The sequence below is a fragment of the Quercus robur genome, chromosome 11, assembly GCF_932294415.1.
Source record: "Quercus robur chromosome 11, dhQueRobu3.1, whole genome shotgun sequence".
In the NCBI taxonomy this organism is placed as follows: domain Eukaryota; kingdom Viridiplantae; phylum Streptophyta; class Magnoliopsida; order Fagales; family Fagaceae; genus Quercus; species Quercus robur.
The window spans coordinates 48251459-48275461 of record NC_065544.1 but is presented as its reverse complement, the minus strand read 5'-3'; the positions used below and the strand labels follow the sequence as shown (position 1 = coordinate 48275461).

Below are 24003 nucleotides of genomic sequence, written 5' to 3'. Positions count from 1 at the left end.
AGACAAGGCTAACCGTATGGTTTATGACAACTAGGTAAGCATAGAGGGCCTCTCCTCTTGCCCAAGACAAGACAACATCGGCAAATTTTACAAATACTCCTTCAGTTCTTGGAAGGCCCAATCACACTCTTCAGTTCAAGAGAAATCCTTCCACTTGTGCAGAAGTTGGAAGAATGGTCTGCATCGGTTAGCCGACCGCGATATGAACCTGTTTAGGGCCGCTGTCATGCCCGTCAACTGTTGCACCTCTTTGGGGTTCCTAGGTGGATGTAGGTTGTTTATGGCCTTGATCTGATCTGGGATGTCCTCAATGCCACGGTGTGTTATCATAAAGCCCAGGAACTTCCCCAAGCTCACCCCAAATGAACACTTTGAAGCGTTCAGCCGCAATTGGTGTTTCTTGAGCACAGAAAAAGCTTCCTCCAAGTCTCGTATGTGCTCAAACGTAACTTTACTTTTTATCACCATGTCGTTTTTATAGACTTCCATATTTCTACTTAGTTGGGACTTGAACATTCTTGTCACCATCCTTTGGTAGGTGGGTACTGTGTTTTCAACTCAAAAGGCATCACTTGGTAGTGGTAGTTGTCGAGAGAAGTCTTGAAGGGTGTTTTTTCCTGGTCGACAAGCGCTAGAGGGATTTGGTGGTATCCTTAGAAAGCATTAAGAAAGCTCATCCAAGGGTGTTCGAAGGTGGCGTCTACCAGCTGGTCTATTCTCGAGACAGGGAAGGGGTCTTTAGGACAAGCCTTATTTAGATCAGTAAAGTCCACACAAACTCTCCACTTTCCATTCTTCTTTTTCACTACCACAGTGTTAGCTAGCCAATCTGGATACAAAATTTCCTATATTGCCCTAGCTTGTTTCAACTTGTCGACTTTTTCTTTTATTGCATTGGAATGCTCATTGGAGGATCTTTGAGGTGGTTGTTTCTTTGGCCAAGCTTCGGGATTCATGTTCAGCTGATGGCATATGAAGTTCGGATCAATCCCTGGCGCTTCGTATAGGTCCTAGGCGAATACATCGATATGCTGCTTGAGGAAAGCCATTAACTCGTCCTTTTCTGCCGGTGATAGATTTGCTTTTACCTGAAAGTATTTGTTGGGATTGCTCCTAATAGCCACCTTGGTAAGGCTCTCACAGGCCTCTGCCGCACTAAGCATTAATTGCTATAACTTTGGTGGTGCCTCGTCCATTCCTTCCGGAGGGGTTCGGTGGTTGATTGCTGCGATGAGGCATTGTCTCACGAAGGCTTGGTATCCTCGTATCTCTCCGATATGACTTTCAGTTGGGAATTTCACCTTTTGATGTAGAGTGGATGATACGGCTCCGAGAGCATGTAGCCGCGGCCGAGCTAGAATAGCTGCGTATGGTGAATACGCATCCATCGTAATGAAGTCCACCAACACCTCCTCATTCTCTACTTGGACCGGTAGCTTGATTCTTCCCTTTGGGATAACTATTTTCCCGTCAAATCCCATGAGTGGGGCTCCGTAACTCTCCAGGTCTTTCTCCTTTAGCCCCAGTCCTCTAAACAGATTGGGGTACATGATTTCAGCCCTACTTCCCTCGTTAACCATTACCCTGTGCATGTCGAATCCCCCAATACACATTGTGACAACCAGAGCGTCAACATGGGGTTGGGCAGTGCTGACCAGGTCTTTGTCAGAAAAATCCATGACTAGACTAGATCCCGTCCTGGCCCTCTTGCAGAGGTCTTCTTGGCTGAAGTTGATAACTAGGGATGGCAATTTAAATCCGATCCGTGGATACCCGGCCCGGTCCGACCCTAATGGGCCGGATTTTACCCGGCCCGATAAAGAATAGGGTCGGATATGGGTTTTTTAAAAAAAAACCCAAAGTGGGTCCGGGTCGGGTCCGGGTTTTTATAAAAAACTCGAAACCCGACTCGAAACCCGACCCGTTTATGACCCGGTTACTTTAAAATTACAAAAAACACCCCCCTTATATATATAGCTGTAATGAAAACCCTATCTCCCATTTTCCCTAACCCAGCCGCCTCTATGGTCTGATCTAATTTCCATTTCACGCCCTCAGCCTCACGCCTCAGCCTCACATCTCCAGCTCACAATCTCATTCACTCAATCACTCTGTCTCAGCTCTCTCACTCACTGTCTCACACGGCCACAAGCCCACAAGCAATCAAGCACAGCTGCACAGGCACTCCGTCGTCGATCTCACATTGTCGCCACACTGTCACAAGCCCACAGCTCTCTACTCTCTCAAGTCTCAACTCTGTTCGGCCTCACTATCGCCGATCTCACTGTCGCACAGCCCTCTTCCCCTCTCATCTTCCTCGCCCATGGCCTCACGGCCTCGCTCCACCTCGATCTCCATCTTTTTTCTTTTTTTTTTTTCTTTTCTTTTTTTTCTGGGTTCAGTTCGTGTCAAATTCTCAATGTGAGTTTGTGTTTGTGATTGTGATTTTGAAAGGGAAAATTATAGATCCAAAATTTGTGTTTAGGATTTCTGTGTTTATGTTTGTGATCGTGTTTGGATTTGTGTTTGTGTTTGTGATTTTGGGCCGGAAAATCATAGATCGAAGTTTTTGTTTCTGATTTTGGGCTTGGCTGGGCATGAGGGATGGGGCCCGCGGGGCCCGTGGAGGCCCGACGGGGCGGGTTTGGGGTAAAGAAAAAAACCCGTTTAATAAACGGGTCGGGTTCGGATTTCTAAAACAGACCCGCGGGTCGGGTCCGGATATGGAAAAACCCGGCCCGAACCCGACCCGTTGCCATCCCTATTGATAACGGGGGGAGACACGGACATCTCCCCTGTTGATGTGACTAGCGTTTGTTCAAGTTCAACGAGGATAACATGAATAGTCCCCAAGGGGGGCTGTGGTGCTTACCTTTCCTGGTATCCCTGATGTGGGGCTCCTTTTTGTGCCAAGATCTTGTTCTTAAACTCTCCCAGCTTTCCTTCCTTAAGTAGACGGTTCAAGTACAACCGTAGGGTTTTTCACTCCTCAGTGGTGTGCCCCTTATCCTGATGATATTAGCAATACACTGACTGATTTCTTTGGGTCAGGTCTCCACCCATCTTGTGTGGCCAAGTGAAGTAAGGCTCATTCCGGATCTTCTGCAATATTTGGTGGATTGGGACCCTGAACATCGAGTTAATCGGTTGGATCTCGGGTAGTTGTCCCTAATTACGGAAGTTTGCCTTGGGCCAATTTCTCCTTGTCTTATTGAAGAGGCTATCCTTCTGGTCGTGGAAGCCCTTTACCTTTCCCTTAATTTGTGCTCGGTCATCTTCTACCCTCTTATGCTCGTCTATTCAGTCCATCAACTGTTTCATGGTCCGAGCCGGTCTTCTAGTGAGGGACTCCCATAGGTTGAACTCGATGGGTATCCTGCTCTTGAAAGTGCGTACCGCAACGTCCTCAAAGTCCCCATCCAATTCGTTGTACAGTTTCCAATACCTATCCGAGTAGGTCTTCAAGGTTTCTCCCTCTCTCATTGACAGTGTTAGCAGGGAGTCCAATGTCCTTGGCACCTTATTACATGTAACGAACCTTGCATTAAAAGCTCTGGTGAGCTCCTTATAGGAATCAATAGACCTTTCATGTAGTCCATCGAACCATCTCATTGCCACTGGGCCGAGGCTGAAGGAAAACACCTTGCACATCAAAGCCTCGTTTTTGGTGTATATGGTCATCTTTTGATTGAAGTGGCTAACGTGCTCTTTGGGATTGGTCCTCCCGTTGTAAATGGTGAAGGAGGGTTGCACGAAGCGTTTGGGCAACTCGGCCCTCTCTATTTGCCTCGTGAAGGGTGACTTAGATATCTGGGAAAGGGCCTTGCTCATGGTGTCCCTACCTCTATCTCCCTAGGGGATGGGTTTGTGCTGCTTGCGGTGCTGCCTTTCTCTGTGCGAATCTTCGAAAGAATCTATTTCCGTTTCGCTAGGAGGCGTCCTACTTCTCCTACACTGGCCCCGTTCTGGCTTTAAACTAGAGCCTGAGCTCGCAGTGAGACTCCTACTCCATTGGTTTCTTTGGTTCTGCCTTATTTGCCTGTATAGATGGTTCACTTCCCGTCTTAGGCCAACGGTCTCACTTGAGAGATGGCTTCACGATCTCGAATAACTGTGGTTACGTTGATTGGAACGTGCTGGTCTCGAGCTCCTAGACTCAGACCTAGCTAACTCATGGTCCCGGCGGTTTTCCAGGTTTACAAACTAGTCCTGTTGCCTAAGATGAGAACTCACGGATCCTTCCCTGCTAGACATCCTTTGGCATTCTCCTTGAATGTTGTAGATTAAGTGAAATTTCCCATAAACAACGCTAATTGTAAGTGCCAAGAATGAGTTGACATAATACAATGAATTTGTAGAGGCAGGAATTTGAATCAAATAGCCTAGCATAGTTGAAGAAGAAGAAAAAGACAAGGAACAATGAAGAATACTAGTCCTCGGCCAAGGCCTGAGGACAAATACTCATATTAGATTGATCTTGAGAACGATTTGCTACAGTATTTCTCTCTCTAGGATTCTTAATGAACCTCCCCCCCTCCTTTCAGCAGGATCTCTTACATTATATAACCTCTTTCAATTGATCTTGGCCCTCCATTTGTTGATCATGTAAGCCATTACTCGAGTGCTTGTCCCATCAAATACCTTCCCAAATCTTCTGTGAGTTGCGGCAACCAAGACAGCACTGTTCAGGGGTCTTCTCCACATAAATGCGACTAGGAGGTTTGATGGGTTGCATTAAATGTGGTGATAGTTACCATTCCTTCAGACATGTTAGGACATGTTAGGACTAATCCCCTCTCTGAATCTCTTCCTATATAGTGTGACCTCCTCTGGTAATGTGCCAATGACGTGGCCAAGGCTCCCCCTCTCCTGGCCTTACCGTCCGAGGGTATGGTCTCCTTGGAACTGCATTGGCCTCGGATATGACACGTGACACTATTACCTTATTAAATTTCTGTATCCCACACTAAGAATAATCATTATAAATATAATTATATTATTAGCAAAAATATACACTATTTGAAATATTAAAGGTACACAAATTTTCAAACCCTCATTGAATGTACAAAATTAGTTTATAGTTTGTAATTATGAATATTTAACACATATAGTCTTTTTTTTTTTTTTAAATGTACATAACTCTATATATTCACTATACACAAAATTTTAAAGAATATATAAAATTCTTTATATTTACTATACACAATATTTCCAAACAATGTACACAATACTATAAAATTGAAGGTACACATTTTTTAAAAAAATGTATACAATTATTTACATTTAATGTACACAATTTTTCAAAAAATATATATGATTTTGTAAAATGTACACAATATTTTGATGTTGAGATGTAATATCTATACATTCAATATCTAAACTTTCAAAGATTACACAATATATTTACTTTTATATATTTTTTGAATATATTTATTTTATGATCTTTTTTACAAACATAATATTTATATTTATATTTTTAACATCCTCATAACACTAAAAGTATGCTATTTTTTTTTATAAGGAAAGTATGCTAATTTGAGTAAAAAAGAAAAGGGAAAAAAAACTAAATGCACAAATTCTTTTATAATTTTTTTAACAAATTATTAATATAATAAATAATTATTGATAAGTAAAAAATTAATATTAATGACAAGTTGAATAAAACTTGATAAGATTTTGAGTCAACAACAATCTGTAAAAAATACTGTAAAATAGTCGCAAAAGTAGTATTACTCAAAAGAAAAGAAAAAGAAAAAGAAAAATCCTAAAAAACACGTCATACCTCCAACCACAATCCTATTCCAACACTTTTTTAATTATAAAAAATCCTTAATACTCACAAAAGAACCAATAACTCTGTTTTTTCAATTTCTCAAGTTTCCACCCACTTTCATCAATTCTAGTTATATTTTCCAATTCCTTTTATTTTCCCTCACTTTCTCGCCCACATTTTCCCGGAAAACAAAAACCCAACACCCAACACACAAAAAAAAACTTCCTGATAAAAGCGATGAGGGCACAGAAAACGCCGATCCATGCAGTTTCGACATGGGTGCGTCGACAACCCCCGAAAGTGAAGGCCTTTTTGGCTGTGGTCTCGGGCATGGCGGCGCTGGTTCTTCTCCGTTTCATCGTACACGACCACGACAACCTTTTCGTAGCTGCCGAGGCTGTACACTCCATAGGAATCTCCGTGCTCATCTACAAGCTCATGAAGGAGAAGACTTGCGCTGGTATACACATAAAAAGTTTCTAAATTTGTTTTGTTGGGTCATTTTTTTTTTCTGGGTTTGTTTGGTTGATGAGAAATTGTGGGGTATTTTGGAGAAAGTTTATGTTTTTGTGAATTTATTTTACTTGGGTTTTGTGGGAAATGTCTGTTTGATGTTACAAGTTTGTGTTTTGTCATTTATTTTTTGGGTTTGATTTATAGGGAAATTTTTTTAGGAGCCTGATTGATTAGATTTTGATTTTTTTGATGTTCGAAATGCTGTTTTGCGAATTGGGTTTCTACTGTTTTTGATAAGAGTTTCATATGTAAAGATTGTGTTGTTTCTTTGTTCGTTTTTGTTATTGGCATTTGGTTTTAATTGTTTGTTTCTGTGTTTATCAAAGAATTTTAGAGGAAAACAAAAGGAGGGGGGGCATTTTTTTTTTTCTTTCAATTTCCTAATTTATTTGTTAAATTAAATTGATGGCTGTGATGAGTATAAGTTGAGTTTATTTATTTATTTCAATTCATATTGTCATGGAAGTTGAGCTTAATGACCTACCCTTGAGATCAATGGAGTATCCCCCAAGCTATGGTCAAAGTCAAAGCTTATATCTTGATGTTCAAGTTGAGCTTGAGTAAAGGTTTAGCTAGTGTTCCAAAGCCAATTAGAGTTGCAAAGTAGAAAAGAATTTGATCTAGATGAAATGTGAACATTTGCCAAGAGAGTTGATTATGCAATATGCTGCAATGGGTGAAGCATGGCATAGTCCTTAATGGGCTTGGATACCAATTTTTGAAGTAGGATCTTTAGGAATTCAGCACTAAATTAAGGTTCTTGAATAGGGTTAGATGTTCAAGGATTAGGTATGGTTAAGTAATGAAAAGTTTGGATCTTGAATGTGTTTGGTATTAAAACAATGAATAGCAAGAAACAAATAAAAAACACACTAGGCAATTACACTTTCAAAAATTAAAATAAGCTGTTGGAGTTTTATTAAAATTAAACACTCTATCAATGTTATTGACCACAATAAAGCTTTTATTATAGGCTATTTCTAAATCCTTTCCTAGAAGAACTGGTAAATAACCTATTTCTAGAAACACTAGGACTACAAATATAAAGAAAAAGTACTTCAGAACTTCTAAATCATATGGGAAAACTTGAAAAGGACTCAAGTTACAAAATAAATTGGAGGAGCTTTGAAGGATGTGAGCGGACAACTTAAGGTTTAAAAGCACATTTTTTGAAGGCTTTGCTTGAGTGGATGGCACTTCAGAGAAGTTCTTTTTTATTTTTTCAAATTTATTGATCACTGTAATTTTAGAACTCTTGTGTGATTCTCAGCTAGTATTCTAGCTGTGTACTTGTTGATTTTTTCAATTAAAATTTATTACTTATATATAAAAAAAAATTATGGGCCTTTGTTACAGCCAATGAGCTGCCATTCCAGAAAATTTCGAATTTACTAAATTGCCCTTGTTTTAGTAAAAGTGAACTGGCCATTTTCTAACTTGAATAAACTTAATACTAAGACTCAATAATTAAAGTAGCCTATGAAAGGTGTCAAGAAGGTCCCACATTGAAACTAGACCACAATTGTTACATCTTTGGGTATTTAGTTTTGCTTTTCCTTGAAATCTTTTCTGTTTGCATCAATGGCTTATCCATTACCCATCTGGTGGATGGGCAATAGAATTGTAACTTCTACCGAAGTTGGCAGGCATAACATAGCAAAGTTTCATTATTGTCTTGATTCACTGATCCACTAGAATAAAATATGTATTCACACACATGGATGCGCTTGCGCGTGCACACATACACCTGTATAAAGCCATAGGGTATTAACTTACCTGAGAAGGTAGATTTGAAGGTAGCTGTGTATCCATGTACTGTTCAAATAGGTCATTTCAATCATTCATTTAAAGAGCTTGAATTGTTCTAAGTTTTGAATTTGTCGGTCTAATTTGAGTTAAGAATAGATTGAAGGATTGAATTTGACTCATACTGATTATTTGGTTAATCTTTGTCTTTTTTGTTTTTTTTTTTTTTTTTTTTTGTTTTGTTTGTTTGTTTGTTTGTTTGTTTGTTTTTTTTGTTTTTTTTTTTGTTTGTGTTTGTTTCTTTTATTTATTTTGTTTTAGTTGGTGAAAGAACCATCGTTGAACATGAGACAGAAGAGTACTAGATTTCTTGTGATCATAAGGTGCCTTTACTCTGCTTTGATGAATTGGGGTTTGTATGGTTTGGTAGATTGGAGTCTCATGCAAAATTTTTATTTTCACCAGAGTTCTATGATTTTCTTTTTAATTTACTTAAGAGAGATCCCCCCACCATCTCCGTGAGATATATGACTTTTAAAAGACTGTAATTCTATACCAAAATGATATATATATATATATATATATATATATATTCAGTGCAGAGGTTTACCTGTGCAGAGGTTTACCTGATGCCACACATCTCTTATTTTGCTGTCTGCACTCAGTACCTTAATTGCTTTCAATGATTTGCAGGACTATCGCTCAAATCCCAGGAATTAACAGCTATTTTTTTAGCTGTTAGGCTCTACTGCAGTTTTGTTATGGAATATGATATACACACCCTACTTGATTTAGCTACATTTTTGACAACCTTGTGGGTTATTTATATGATCCGTTTTAACCTAAAGTCTAGTTACATGGAGGACAAGGACAACTTTGCGATATATTATGTGGTGAGTTTTCGATAATTTATTTCATCTTTCTTTCGAAAAGTTATATTGGTGATTTACAGTTTGAATTGACTCCTGGGAACTTCGCTGTTTAATATTTCCTGAAATTGATTTAAACTTTGTCATAGTCATGGTCTACATATTAAGGAAGAAGATGACAATGTCAGTCATTTTTATTTGCTCGTGATTGTTGAATGGTTTTGTAATTAGAGGCAAATTACTGGATACCCTCACATACTGATGGTACTTTCTGGAATTCATTCTGGTATCCTTGAGATTTTTAAATATTCTCTTTATGGTTATATAAATAACTTTATAATAAATCCTCCAATGTCGATTTAAATATACTCCTGGTTTGTGCTTGTATTGGAGGCATTGGAAAAAGGTCTTGTTGGCAGAAGTGGAAAACATACTGTCTGGATTTCTTTAGAGCATTTTGAGTTGTAAAAAATTCTGTGTGCTTCTTTTCAATTCTGGGTTGCCATTTTAACCCTCAGACGCTTCAATATTATAGATATGAAGAAAAAATTCAGTGAGAGGTGGCCTTTTCATTTAATTTTCCATGTTATGCTTGATCAAGGTTCTATGCTAATTGATGCTGCCCGCTGCCAACCAAAATTTGAGGAAAGGGCTGCCAAAGCCCAAAGCCCTTTTCTTGTATGAATTTTCTAGTTTCATGAGATCATTGCTTGAAGTGGAACTAATTGTGTTGGTTCTTTTACATGCTGCAATTAAATTCTTTGTGTAGGTTACACCTGTTTGTTGGTTGTGTTTTTGTTAATTTACAGAATTGTAAACTGAAACATGGTTGTAACAGTCTGTACACAGTTTTGCTCTATTTAGTGCTATGTGGTTAACACAACTCTAAAAGCTCCTTTTGACTTTGTTCATTCCCGTTTTATTTCAATACAGTATTGTCTTATCAGTTGAACCTATATAAACAAAAGTTATTGCTTCCTTAGATCTTTAGGCAAGCAAGTTGGTTTAATTCTTAATTGCAATTTTTCCTTCTTTCATGCGTAGTTTGATGTATTTTGTGGAACAACATATTTGTTCCCCCCTTCATTCTGAAAGTAATCCCTGTTTTTTAACTTGGATGCAGGTGATTCCCTGTGCCGTGTTAGCTTTGTTTATTCATCCGTCAACTTCTCACCATTTCTTGAACAGGATCTTCTGGGCATTCTGTGTATATCTGGAAGCCATTTCAGTACTACCCCAGTTGCGGGTAATGCAGAATACCAAGGTACCTTCTTTTTTTTTTTTTTTTTTTTTTTTTGCATTCAAGGATTTTTATTAGCCTATTTTTTTTTTGCTTTGTTTTAATATGAATAGATATACAGCTTTCCTATATAATTTTTCTATTCCTCGACTTTCAGATTGTTGAACCATTCACTGCTCATTATGTATTTGCTTTGGGTGTGGCAAGGTTCCTGAGCTGTGCTCATTGGGTTCTCCAGGTTTGATCTTGCAAATTTGAATTTATATGTTTTGAGTTGGGTTTATTATTTGTTTGTGTCATTTTGGAAATGGAGTTTGCAGCATACGCTGCTTCTACGTTTGGTTTGATGTGATTTTGGGATCCGTATAGTTATCTGTCTTTTTGGGAGGGGAATATTAATAATAGAAGAGCAAAAAAATGAAGAACACCATTTCAGATAATAATATGTAACTGTTTTTATTGTATTTCTTAAGCATTAGGAAGTGTTTAGGGAGGCGCACACGCACACACACTTGATTGTTAAGTTACACACTCACCTGATGGGCTTGGAAGACATGGCCTCTCCTTGCACCAAGCACTTATAAGGGGAGGAGTTGCTAGTTGAGCTAGCTCATTGGCTTATATAATATTTCTAATACACTTGGACTAATTTGCCCCCCATGTATACTACTCAAAACAGAATTATTGCCCTGCGATCGAGAATTTGGTAGAAGTATTTTTGGTGATTTTCAATGAGGTCCCCAATTTTATCTTTCCCATACTACTTTCTCTCTCTCTCACACATAAATGTTTTGAATACTATTACATAGGAGACCAATAAATTTAAGTATTTAAGAGCCTAGTTCTTCCAGCAACTGCTTTATTAGAGCACCAAGCTATAGCACCTACAGGGTTATTTCATATTTGGTTCACGTGCCACTAATAAATTCGTAGACACAAAGTGAACATTTATCTGTTAAATAGCATTAACTTGTTGATGTTTTAAGTTTCAAAAATGTCCTACTTTGGTACTAATTGGATTCATAATCTGCTTGGCTTGTTGCTATCGATGGCTTTCAACAGGTTTTAGATACTCGCGGACACTTGCTGGTTGCCCTGGGTTATGGATTATGGCCTTCTATGGTTCTTATCTCAGAAATTGTCCAGACTTTCATCTTGGCAGACTTCTGTTACTATTATGTCAAAAGGTTCGTTTGCAATTTCTCCACCAAATGTTCACTTGTATTGTATTCCATTAAAAAAAAAAAAAAAACTATTGCTAATGTCGTAAATTTTATTCTTCGTTTTGCAGTGTTTTTGGTGGTCAGCTCGTCCTCCGTCTTCCATCTGGAGTGGTGTAACAGAAATCCTCTTGGTCCATGTTCAGCGGGCGCAGAGCCATCTAAGAATTAACTTAACCAGGCAATGTGGATTTTACCTTGTTTAAGTGTCCTTTTTGCACTCCACACAGATCTGGTTCTCCGTGTTATGACTATTGGTCAAGTGGGTTGTTGTAAAGATGGCGGACGCAGAAAGCTTTGATATTTATATATTAAACATGATTTTCATAGTTGATTTATTTTGTGTCAATTGTAATATGTTTGAGCTGGTCACAGTGTCAGTTATTCCCACTTCCAATTATGTGGTCAAGCTGTCTAAATGGTTAGTTACTGATGCTCAACCAAAGTGTAGTGTACTTGTCTAAATGGTATGGAACACCAGGCATTTTCTGGCCTTATTGATCAATTTAATGATTCCAATGCCACGGCACGATGGTTTTACCTTGAATTTTGTCACTTTATACTGCTGCTGCAAAAACCTATAAAGCCTGAAATTGACAAGGGAGGAGTGAAACTTATTTTCTGCTTTATAAAAGTTTATAGGGTTGATTCACTAGTCTCTGGGCTATGACAAATACCGTAGCTATCAATAAATCAACGTTCTATGTAATTCTTTTTCTTTTCTTTCTTTTTAAAAAGGTGAGGCGTAAATAGTATCCAAGGTTGTCTTCTTTATTTTTTCCTCCTTGAATGATGAAAATGTAATTTTGATTGATCCAATCAGAGGAATAATTGGAACTATTGTATCGAGTTTATTGGGAGCATTATTTAGTAGAAATGAATTTTCTAGCATTTGATTCCGCACCATTCGAACACTTGAAAAGTAACTCAAAAAATCGAGAGAATGCTTGGATAATTGGTTTACACGGATACTTGCCGCGTGAGATTATACATCAAAATGATATTGCCATAAATTGATATAAAATAGATAGTGGATTTGTTTCTGTCTTTTGTTAAATCTTTTTCATAACTCAATAGATAATTTGATAAGCCAATGATTTTTCTCCGTGTTTCAGAATACGGTAAACCAACATGATAACTAATCGATTACGATAAATTGGATCGGATTTTGCAGTTTTTGACGTCGAAAGTTATTTTTATTATACAACTACAATAAGCCTTAAGTCCCAAAATTTGGGATCGTCTAGTCCCAAAATTTGGGATTGGCTATAGGTCCCCAATAGAATAATTTGGTTGATTACATGTATGTTTTTTCTCCATTCTATCATATCTAAAGCTCATACTATTTATTACCTCTTTAATTGATTAAACGAATTCATATTCAAGATATAATTAATAACATTATTTCATTTCATTTGTTGTTTTCTCCACACAAACATATGTTTTACTCTTTTTTTTCTTAAAAAAAAAAAAAAAAAAAATCTGTTTCTTGCAACGAATGACAACTCAATTCCTGCAATTTTCCCTAGAACAGGGCATCATATTTGTGTTGTTTTGCTAACAAATACAAACTGCATCATTTATTATTATTATTATTCAATTTTTTTTTTTTTTTGGTGGTTAGCTCTCATCGTAAACGTTGAGTATTTTACTTTTATTTATTTATTTTTTTTCTTGAGATCTAGGTGCTCATTCCATTTATATACATTGTCCTTTCTGCCATCACAATCAGACAAACGTCAACAACTCAACATTGTTCGACCTAACATCGAAAGGAAGAGCAATTCTCCATAAATACATCAATTTCTCCATAAATTCCTCCCAAATTTACGTTATATATCCTAAGCAATTCTCCATAATTTCCTCCCAAATTTACCTTATATATCCTATCATCATGCATCGGTTACTACCATTCATAAACAGCACCTTTCTCCCTTGGTTTCCCTAGAATGTTGTATTTCCTGTTTTTCTCTATTGTTTGTTTGTTTTCATTGCTTTCTCACCTTTAAATAACGAAAAATGCTGTGTCAACAATATTTTCACAACAAATCATAACTCATAAGCAGTAGGTTATTATTAGTTGTTATGGGCGAGTAAAAAAGTAGTATAAGTTGTTGATTCAAATTAGAACCAATAACAACTTACCATTTATGATTTGTTGTGAAAATGTTGTGAAAATATTGAAAACATAGCACTTCTCTAAAACAAAAACATATTTTAATAAGGTTAATGATCTATTCATTATGTCTCAGTGATGTATATTTCTCGTCTACTTGTCATAAATGACCTCATTTTTTTTTCTCCCTCTTAAAAATGTCATACGTAATTATGGAAGAATATGTGTCATTTGAGCTTAGTCCATCGCTAATTAGATATAAACTTCTTGTTGAAACTAAACTTCTACTAATTCTATTTCTGTTAAGAGAATGATTCCAAGAGGAGTTTCTAGTTTCAGATTAACAACATTAACAGACACCAAAGGTAACCCCTATAGATTTTGCATTACAATGACTAGAAATGGAAGTTTCAGTGATATGTTACACAAGTTACACACAGCAATTCAGCAAAAGACTTGTAACTTTGTAAGCGCAAGTTACAAGTTGACATAACAGAGAAAGAAAAAGTTAAAAGTTGCCCCAATCACACCAATTTCTCCATCATTTCCTCTCAAATTAACGCTATATATATACTGTCATCATGCATCAGTTGCTATCATTCATATACCTCTATCGCATGGTTCTTTCTCCTTAAAGTAATGCTCTTCCTGTTTTTCTCTATTGTTTTATGAGACACCCTTGTTTTTTTTCATTGCTTTCTCACCTTTAAGCATCATATTTCCAATGAGCTTAATGAACTTTGTTATGTCGCTTTTTTCTCCACCAAATGACATGGTATTTCTCGTCTACTCTTGTCTCTTGTCATAAACAACCTCATTTGTTCTTTGATACTCCCTCTCTTATAAACGTGATAGTTAGAGCCCATTGGAGGTTTGAACAAAGTGTCATTTTAGTTAGAGCCCATTGGAGGTTTGATATCATTTATTGTTTAAACTAAATCTTTAGCAGGCTTATTTCAATGTCTTCTAAGATAGTGATTCCAAGAGGAGTTTCTAGTTGCAGATTAAGTTACAAATGACATTAACATATGCAAAAGGTAATCCCTATAGGATATTGCATTACAATGACCGTAGAAATAAAAGTTTCAGTGATATGTGAGACTTGGCAATATTATTGTCAGACAGTGAGGTTCCTTGCTAGAATTCCCTCAAAGGTAATCCCAGGTCCAAAAGCCAGTATGAGGCCCCATTCATTGTCTCCCTGGTTTTCCCTCTTAATCTTAAGGCTCTCTTCTAGCATGTACTCCAGTACATACACAATGGTATTACTGCTAGCATTGCCATAATCCATTAGAGCTCGTCTACTTGCATTTAGCTTCTCTGGTGACAGCTCAAGTCGCTTTTCCATCCGATTCAAGATTGCAGGTCCACCCGGATGCACTGCCCAAAACATCTTATTGTATTCCTTGTCAGGAAATCCAACAACTTTGATTAACTTCTCACAGAATCCTTCTATGTTATCTTCAATTATCTGAGGAAGCTCCCTTGCTAGCTTGAAGCTAATCCCTTCTTCTGTTAGCCTTCCATCAATAGTCTTCTCAGTTTCTGGCAAGAATTCCTGGATTGCTGTGTGAAGCTCAAAAAGAGGCTTTTCATTGCCTAAGACTGGGTCTGAGCCAATTATCATAGCTCCAGCACCATCACCAAAGAGTGCAACTCCAACCAAATCATATGGTCTCTTTGCACTAGGTGGTTTGAAGCCAATAATGGTAGTTTCAGAAGTTGCAAGCAGAACCCGGCTCCCCGGATTGTTCTCAGCAATGTCTTTTGCAACTCGGAGTCCAGCAACACCTCCAGAGCATCCCACGAAGTAAAGCATGACCCTTTGAATCTCAGGATTAAGTCCTAGTCCTCTTGCTAGGTAAATGTCACCACCAGGTAACCTAGCTTCACTTGATGAGACATAGACTAAGTGGGTTATATCTGAAATAGGCCTGCCCCAATTCTTGATGCAAGCTTGTGAAGCTTCAACAGCCATCTGTGTCACAGCATCATTACAGATATCTAACCTTTGCTTTAGAGTGGGTAAGCCTTCAATGGCAAGCTCTGGGTACTTCTTTAGGATCTCTTCGGACATGACTACATACCGTGTTTTAACTGTTGTTGTCTTGCCTGTAAATTGTCAAAATAAAATGTAATCTGATTGTTAGGATAGTTGAATGTGTCTAGATTGGCTTTTTACTGAAAACTTGTTTGTTGAAAGTTTATAAAAATAGTACTTTAAAATATTGAAGTCTTAAAAAGCTGTACATAAGCAACTAAGCTATTTCTAACATCTTATCATCTTCTAGCTATGACAATGATCATGTAGTGGACACTCATAAGCCATTTCCAACATATTGGATGATATTTTAACTGTCACATTATATGTGGTTTTATACATGTTTTAAGCATTGCAACACAAATTTAGATGAGTTGCATCAAATTGTATGAGTTTATCCTCTTTATCTTGATACATTTTAGGCATGATTTTCCTTCACTTAATAATTAATAAAAATCATACCACCGCCCACGTTGGGCAGAATAGTACTTTCCCAAGCCTTAAAGGCTTGTGGGGGGTTTGAGGACCCAAGTTGGAGTGGTCCTGGGTGGGGAGAGGGGTAGTATATTAGGTTCATTAGATTAGGATTTCTATCTGAGCTCAAAAAAAAAAAAAACAAAAAAACAAAAAACAAAAACAAAAATCATAGTAGATAATAAAAAGAATGAAGTAATTGATGTTACAGAGTCGAGTAAGCTTCTGCTTGAGGACTTGATCATCACAATTGGTGTCTCTGAAATACCCATCAACAAGGTAATCTTGCATGACAAGTTGGTGAGGGAAGGCCTTGCCAAGAGCCAAAATTGTAGCTGTGCCTGGGTTGGCCACCTTTTGGGAACATTCTTGTGTAATGCCTTCACTTCCCATGTCTGTCTTGCTCTTTCAAAGGGGATGATAAATTGGTTGTATGAAACCCTTTTGCCTTGCAAGAAGCAAGAATTGGACTACATATATATAGATACAGTTGAAGTGTGTAATTAAAGGGTACCAAATTTTTTAACATACCACTGAGCCAATTTTTTATTAACATTACAACCGTTACTACACATGAAAGTGTGCAACTTCTTATACATTTGAGTAATCGATTAGTTGAGAAGCAAGGCATTCATGTAGTTCATGTTTAGAGGTGTTGGTAGAGGTTTGGTATAGGGCTTTGGTCTCTACTTTGCTGCGTTAATGTTCTGGTGAATTCATAAGATATGTATGCCACATCCCTGTGCTGTGTCTGCACACTGAAATAATCAACACTCAGCATATAGACAATTTCAGTACCATTATCAGCTTATTAACTCAATTTGATACCTACAAGTGAGTAAGTGACAAGTGAGCCTTAGGGGTAGCTTGGTAAACAAAGACAAACCGAATCGGGTATTAGAAGTTTAGGACTAGTTCATATAATATAAATAAATATTACACCTAAAATTTTTAACCCCTTTACAAACTTATGCTAAGGATTAATTATTAATTATAGTTGAATTATATTATTTGAGTTAATTAGATAGAATGGTTTTTATTTATGAATTTATAAAATTTCGATTCACCATGCTAATCATATTATCAATAAATTACAAAAGTAATTTGATACGTTATAACCTTATTTACATACTTATATAATACAATCCGCTATCTAAAGTCTATATAAATATACTTTTATATATGTAAATATATAAAATACATATTGAATATTCAAATTGAGCATCATACGGTGAATTTGTTCACACTTCACACAAATATATTATTATGTTTAAACTTAGCTTATTTAATAATCAAGCCAAATATAAACTTGAGTTAGATTCATTTGCTAAATAAAATAAGCGACATAAACAAATTTTTTTATTAGCCAAGCCCAAACTGTTCAATACATAAACAGTTCCTAACATTTTTTAGGGTCGTACTTGCAGGTGTTGGAAAAACTGAAGGATTTACTATCCAAAACTGAGTATGGCCCAAAATGAGGGGGGAAAAAAAAAACACAAATACACAAAATCTAGCTCCTCCCTACAGGCCGAGAATTCAAACTCTATGCTCACATCATTGGCCCATAACCATACAAAAGCAACATTCTTTTTTAGTAGATTTCATTGTTCCAGACCATACACTGTCACTGTGTCCTTTGACAGAATTGATCTGAGTGGTTCAAGATACACCACATCCTGATGAGACACTTCCTATTCCATTGGCATTTGTTATATAAAAACCAACTTCATTTTCCCAAAATCATTTCCACAGCCAACCCCAAAACTTTGGTACTATGGGTTGGTGGTAGATGTATTTCATTGTTTCATGAATAATCTCCAAAGTACAATAGGAAGAACACCATTTGAACAAGGATTAGGTGTACAAACAAATGAAATCCATTAAATTACCATGAGGTTGTTTATTGTCTCAAACATACTGCCTATTCAATCTATGAAACTATAGCTATATGCCTTTAAAATCACACGTTTCCAATCAAATCTGGTATGTTATGACTTATGATCTGAGTTTACGAGACTGTTAAATATAGTTTCAGAGAGATCAAGAACTGAAGATAACTAGTGTCAAAGCTCAGAGAGGCATTTTCCGTTGACGAAATCAATTACTTGAGTGACTGTGTTATCAAGTGCAGCAGTCACAGCTGCCAAATTCTGCAAGAATTCCTCGGCAGTTGGTTTCTCACCATCCACTATATCAGTCACAGCTTTTACAAATATTGCAGGGACTTTCAAAAGATCTGCCACATAGGCAACAGCAGCTCCCTGAAAACCAAAAATCAATGCAGAAAAAGCCTTAATGCTACTTATCTGGGGAAAAAATTAAAGGAAAAAAGAATTACATCTAATTTTTAATTTTACAATAAGATCCTAGAAAATGGTCATCAACACTCGCATTAGTTTCAGAAGCAAAAAAATATAATACACTGATGGTCATAATGACCATAAAAATGAAAGAAAAAAGTGTTCCATGCTTGTTGTCTTGTGTCAATCTTGCTGCCCATAAGCATCTTATGATCATCAGGTCCCATAAAGGAGCACAGAATGGTTGATCCTACCTCTAGCAAGGAAATTCTACTTTCTTGAATATCACAAGCCAGTGAATTATTATGCATCTCATCACATGTTTTCGAAGAGAAAGGAGGGGGAGCAGTTCATGATAAAACAAAGTAAAGCACATGCTATATCTTTTACACAATTACATCAGTAATATCACCATACAATAAGGCCAAGAACATAATCCCATTAAGGAGGAGATGATTGACATCAAACTTTGTATAGGTGAGCATGGATGCCTCACTCAATTTATTTTTTTACCATAAAGATAATTCAGAAATAGGCAAAAATTAAAAGGTTACCTCCATGTCTTTAACTGTAGCATCATTTGCAGTGATTGATGATTCATCATGTGGGGACATATCTAGAGAGTCACCAGTAGACAATTTCCCAACCTGAAACATGCAGAAAGGGATTTCAAGGCTGTAAAGATCTTAGGTCTTAACAAGACAAAACAATATGGAAAGCATCACATTAGATTATCATGGGAATCTCTACCATGCACCATACATGCACAGATGCACACCAGAAGCAAACGTGCATGCATGAATACACACAAGCAAACAGATGTACGTGCTTGGTTGTAGAGCATTCATATAAGTAAATAGATAATCAGACCTCATTGGTTGCAAATGTTAAGGTGTCTAAGTAATTGGGTAGTACATTTCTAAAGACATAATGGACACTTCAAAAATACTCCTATTATAAACACTCTATGCAGCAGAAATTCATTGTTTACAAGTTAGAGATTAGCAATTAAAGCAAAATGCAAAGAAACCTAGCTACCCAAAAAACCAGTAAAAATATAAAAATGACATTATGTGCAAAGAACCTAGAAAATGCCCTCCCTCTCTCTCACTTAAGCTTAAACATGAGAAAACATTCACATAAGTATCCTTAAGTATAGGATCCTGGAAAAAAGAAAATTATGTGTACTTAAAAAGAAAACTATCCTTAACAAAGAACAGTATATTTGGCATCAGTTCTAGGCTACATCAAGCATTGACGTGCTTCTACATATATATATATATATATATATATATATATGTATGTATGTATGTATTAAAGTTACACAGCATAAGTTGGATCTTGGGAATAGTGCTAACATGTTAGAAACAACAAAGTCAACTTCTAGAAAAGTCTACCTGGATTGAAGAGCACAATTTATTCAATCTATTGGATTCTTTCACTAATAATATAGGTTGGTTTAAACATTTAAACTACCCTTTGTGAGTGTCTATGCATGCACACGTGTGCAAAATATAGCTTGGTCCCCTTGGTTTATCTCATAGGATATGAATGTTTTTTTTTCAGTTACTTCTATTTCCCTGTTCAGGATCATAGTATAACTTTTTGAGCAATTTTAATATACAGGGAATTCATGAGAACCATAAACAATTAGCTGTCGAGCAAGTAAATAAGGGTTTGGGATGTTCAATAAGAATAAAACTAAGCATTTTACTAGTAAGTAACCACCTTTAGGTTAAGTTCCTTAACAAGATTGGGAGTTGAGTGGGCCTGCCGTAAACCAACTCCATACATATCAAAAACCTGCACAAGAGATATTGGCAAGTGAAATTTTGGTGCAGAAGTAAATTTGAACAAACAAAAGTAATTAGCTCAATTCCTTGTCAAGCAAATGTATGAAATAAGATGACCAACTACCCAGTTACATGTCAAGAAAACAAGCAGTACAAGAGTATCAATTAATTGAACTATAGAATAGGGATTGAGTAAACGTTTGAGCCACCGTTTGTATCCTTTACTAAACATGAGAAGAACAAAAAATGATAAACTAAAGGAACACTTACAGGTATAGGTATTCTTCTATCATGGAAAGCACAATCAGCTGCAAGAAACACATCACCAACGACTGCTCCTTTGGCCTGAAACCAACCAAGATTTGTTTATAAATTTTAACGAGAAAAATATATCCTTCATGCTTCATTTTTAAACTTATGTGCAAGTGTGTGTGTGTGTGTAATCACGCACTAAGTCTATTTGTTGTATCATCATTTGCAGTTTGCACAGTGTAATAATAAAGAGGGCTTACATTTTCCTTTTCAAAAGGGAAGATGCCCCTCTTCAATACTAGCAAATATCAAAACCATGAACCTTTAAACAATGAACACTACAGTGAAATTTTGGTGTAGCAGAAGAATCAATTTAATCAACAAACATGTAAATAAAAAGTAGATAACCCCAACATGATTTCAGACCTAAAAACAGGAAAATAACAAAGCTGTCAAATAATTTTGCACACAAAAATACCTTAAAGCCACCAGCAGTGCCTGCATTTATTATTAGGTCTGGCTTTAATGCTTGGATGGATGCATAGGTTACAAGAGATGCTGAAATTGTGCCTACACTATCAACCCCTGAAAAGAAAGCATTTACAGTGTAAGGATCAGTAACAGGAAATCTGAATTAAGTACAGCTGCTTTGTTCCCATGACATGTTCATGGAGGACGCAAACCCCACACTCATGTAAACATCATTTTCCAAACATGGGGACTTCACTCTTTAAAGTGCACATGGAAGACAAACATTTTTTATCGGTAAGTTACACAAGCACTTGGTGGGTCTCGAATCCATGATTTCATCTTCCATCTTGCTTTTTAAGGACAAGATGTGCTGTTTGAGCTAGAGCCCATGTAAGACAAACTTGAACTAAGCATACTTCCTAGGCAAGCTAATTTGGGTAAATTATTTGAAAAGATTTCAAGAATACATAATTTAAAACAGACACACACACACACACAAGAATCTAATATCTACCCAAAGTTGAATCTTTGCCAGGCCAGATCAAATTGATGTTGAGGTCCTTGTAAACACCACGATACCGGACCCAAGGGACCCCTTGGGGAAACCTGCACCATTTTGCATTTACAAATCAAACTTAAAGCCCAACAATCAAGATAAATCATACTCAGGTTTAACACAAAAACTTAAAAAGCTCCAACAGCAAAGTTCCCAATAATAACTACAGATTCTCCATAACACACACCATTTACACAAACGAATACAAAGCTAAAAAGTTCAGAAACTATCACCAACAAATGGTGAAACTCACTACAATTATCAATCTTGCCAACTACATCCCAAATCCCCAATCAAACGGAATAGAACTTGTCAAAGCAAGTTTCTTAACCAATAAACACAAACCTCCCCCAATAAAATCAAGCCAAAAATAATGCTTAAAAAAAAAAAAAAAAAAAAACCTCCTTTCCCCACATGTGGATTTCAGTAACAACAAGGACTCCAACTTTTTTGCGATCTTAAACCCAAAATAGTTACTTTGTCATCAAAATTTAAAAGAATAAAAATAAAAACACAGAGAGAACAAGAAACTCACACGGAGTCAAGGTCCTCAGTAAGCTGGAACCTGTTCACCAAAGGAAGCGCCTCTGTCTGCATAGCTGGCCCCCCCCGAAATCACCATGAATAAAACAACATAAGCAAAAAACAATCAAGACCCAGATAACAAAAAACAGAAATATATACTCCAACACACACACACATATATTAGAGAGAGAGAGTATAGTATTGGGTACCTATGATGATGACGATGGTAGAAATGGGTGTGTTTGGAGCTTCAGAAATGGCGGCTTCTTCCTCTGATTTGTTGCCATGAGAAGCCATAGTTGTTTCCCGTCTGTCTGTGAATGACTAGCTGGTCCTATTTTTCCTAGAGTTTTTATTTTTCCTGGGACAATATAGGGGAGAGAGAGAAAATGGGGGGACTCGTGTTTTCACTGTTTTGTATGTATTGTTTTTGTTGGTTTGTTTGTTGTTTGGTTGATTAAAGTTTGAACCTTTTGATTTGCGGCCAATAAAGATAAGGCAGACAGAGGCAGAGCTGTTCTGTGAAAGTGATACGGGGTTAAAAAAAAACACTAAAACCTTGTACTCAATACTCGTGTATAAATTCCCTCTTTGAAAAGGATCCGGATTCAATGGCTAGGATCTATTTTAAGTAGATCAATGGCTTAGAACAACCCACCTCACCACCGTCCATGTTGGGCAGAATGGTATTTCCCCCATGCCTTAAACGCTTGTGGGGTTTGAGGACCCAAATTCAAGTGGTCATGAGTGGGATGAGATGAGGGTAGTATATTAACCTATTAGCTTCGTTAGATTAAGATTTCTATTTGAGCTTAAAAAAAGAAGAGTTAAAAGATCAACCTAAATCGTAAAATCTTAAATCAAACCATTCGATAACTATTAGTTAACTATTGAGAAAAGGGGCAATGCTACAAGAAGAAAAAAAAAAAAAAAAAAAATCTCAAACCCATTTTGTTTTCCTTTTTTAATTTATTTTTTAAATAAGGTGACACGTTATAGCGTTATAAGCCATTGATATATTTTAAATAGATATCAGTCATGAAATGAATCGTTTCTAGTAAGAAACATTATTAGTACTTACAATATAGTACAACTACATAGAAAAATATATATTTTTTCTTGTGAATAACACTAACGAAATAATTTTTATTATTTTTTCATCGGATTTAAGGTCATAAGTTGTTATTTGAATAGCATTATAATTCATACAATTACAAATTCACTGCCGACAAATCTTTATTATAATCCAATTACTATATATATATTTTGATGATATCAACCTCATTGTTTGCATATTTACTTTGTAGTTTTGTTACTATTGTATTTCAGATGGTGAGTTTCATACTTCATAGGACAGTATATATTATTATTTATGTTAGTAAGGTCTTGTCACTAGGCACATAATGAAGTGCTTGAATGTATCATAGGGTTCTGACCGAATGGGTATAGAGTCTTGGAAGTTGGAACCTAGTTAATTTATGTAAATATCAAGATATCACTTTTGTTTTTTTGTTTTTTTAGAAGAGATTGCAATTTTGTTAAGAATCTCTTTTAAGATATGTATAATTTTTCTTCATGCCGACTTATATATATAATTTATTTATGTTAGCCAAGCTTGTTGTATGGTCTTGTCATTAGGCACATAATGAAGTGCTTGAATGTATCATAGAGATTTTACCAAAAAAAATGAATGTATCATAGAGTTTGACCAAATAGGTATAGAGTACCTGGAACCTAGTTAACTTGTCCCCTTTGTTGGGTTACTATTTAACACGTTTCCCTTAACCACTAAAGTAAAATGATTGTAGTCTTTGGGTGCAAGAAAATTATGTTATAGAGTGATTGTGTACAGTTATTTTCTCCAGGTGTATGAATATTACACTTATATAAATCTTACATATTATGACAGAAAATGTTATTATATACAGTATGTTTTATAAAATACCACTTCCTTAGAAAATGATTCCTTGTTTGTGAGTAAGTTGCAAGTCACTATACACATATGAGAGAATTTGATTCCAAAAAGAAAATGAGGTAATTGATTAGTAATTAGTATTTTGCACTTTCATATTAATCTCTACTGTATTGCCTCAATAATTTGCAATACT

General features: G+C 36.3%; 5 protein-coding genes across 5 annotated transcripts; 1 reads left to right on the top strand and 4 right to left on the bottom strand.

Moving 5' to 3' along the window:
• Positions 1-1169: 1169 nt before the first annotated feature.
• Positions 1170-1679, bottom strand: LOC126705143 (uncharacterized). Its single transcript, XM_050404084.1, has one exon. It carries the CDS (start codon positions 1677-1679, stop codon positions 1170-1172), a length of 510 nt encoding a protein of 169 aa, XP_050260041.1.
• A 1621-nt stretch (positions 1680-3300) lies between these two features.
• Positions 3301-3831, bottom strand: LOC126705142 (uncharacterized). Its single transcript, XM_050404083.1, has one exon. The coding sequence runs from the start codon at positions 3829-3831 to the stop codon at positions 3301-3303; it is 531 nt and encodes a 176-aa protein (XP_050260040.1).
• Positions 3832-5846: 2015 nt separating this feature from the next.
• Positions 5847-11911, top strand: LOC126706818 (uncharacterized). The gene is made up of 6 exons (XM_050406370.1): positions 5847-6233; positions 8729-8928; positions 10028-10168; positions 10302-10382; positions 11207-11331; positions 11436-11911. The coding sequence occupies exons 1-6, from the start codon at positions 6011-6013 to the stop codon at positions 11482-11484; spliced, it is 819 nt and encodes a 272-aa protein (XP_050262327.1). The 5' UTR covers positions 5847-6010; the 3' UTR covers positions 11485-11911.
• A 2602-nt stretch (positions 11912-14513) lies between these two features.
• LOC126706817 (type III polyketide synthase B) lies at positions 14514-17039 on the bottom strand. Its single transcript, XM_050406369.1, has 2 exons — positions 16205-17039; positions 14514-15592 (listed from the first exon to the last, which is right to left on the bottom strand). The coding sequence occupies exons 1-2, from the start codon at positions 16386-16388 to the stop codon at positions 14598-14600; spliced, it is 1179 nt and encodes a 392-aa protein (XP_050262326.1). The 5' UTR covers positions 16389-17039; the 3' UTR covers positions 14514-14597.
• Positions 17040-17852: 813 nt separating this feature from the next.
• LOC126706819 (5'-methylthioadenosine/S-adenosylhomocysteine nucleosidase-like) lies at positions 17853-22440 on the bottom strand. The gene is made up of 8 exons (XM_050406371.1): positions 22105-22440; positions 21906-21969; positions 21329-21420; positions 20822-20928; positions 20362-20436; positions 20027-20101; positions 18853-18945; positions 17853-18259 (listed from the first exon to the last, which is right to left on the bottom strand). Exons 1-8 carry the CDS (start codon positions 22190-22192, stop codon positions 18062-18064), a joined length of 792 nt encoding a protein of 263 aa, XP_050262328.1. The 5' UTR covers positions 22193-22440; the 3' UTR covers positions 17853-18061.
• Between the last annotated feature and the right edge of the window lie 1563 nt (positions 22441-24003).

Bases quoted from the DNA above. Each gene is read 5' to 3' on its own strand.
- LOC126706818 (XM_050406370.1), top strand. From the start codon at position 6,011: ATGAGGGCACAGAAAACGCCGATCCATGCAGTTTCGACATGGGTGCGT. The intron at 6,234-8,728 runs GTATACACATAA...AATGATTTGCAG, and splicing joins GAAGGAGAAGACTTGCGCTG to GACTATCGCTCAAATCCCAG. The intron at 10,383-11,206 runs GTTTGATCTTGC...GGCTTTCAACAG, and splicing joins GTGCTCATTGGGTTCTCCAG to GTTTTAGATACTCGCGGACA.
- LOC126706819 (XM_050406371.1), bottom strand. From the start codon at position 22,192: ATGGCTTCTCATGGCAACAAATCAGAGGAAGAAGCCGCCATTTCTGAA. The intron at 21,421-21,905 runs GTGAGTTTCTTG...AAAATGGTGCAG, and splicing joins ACTGAGGACCTTGACTCCGT to GTTTCCCCAAGGGGTCCCTT. The intron at 20,437-20,821 runs GTATTTTTGTGT...GGTTGGTTTCAG, and splicing joins GCACTGCTGGTGGCTTTAAG to GCCAAAGGAGCAGTCGTTGG.
- LOC126705142 (XM_050404083.1), bottom strand. From the start codon at position 3,831: ATGAGCAAGGCCCTTTCCCAGATATCTAAGTCACCCTTCACGAGGCAA.
- LOC126705143 (XM_050404084.1), bottom strand. From the start codon at position 1,679: ATGGATTTTTCTGACAAAGACCTGGTCAGCACTGCCCAACCCCATGTT.
- LOC126706817 (XM_050406369.1), bottom strand. From the start codon at position 16,388: ATGGGAAGTGAAGGCATTACACAAGAATGTTCCCAAAAGGTGGCCAAC. The intron at 15,593-16,204 runs GTAACATCAATT...GACAATTTACAG, and splicing joins GCAGAAGCTTACTCGACTCT to GCAAGACAACAACAGTTAAA.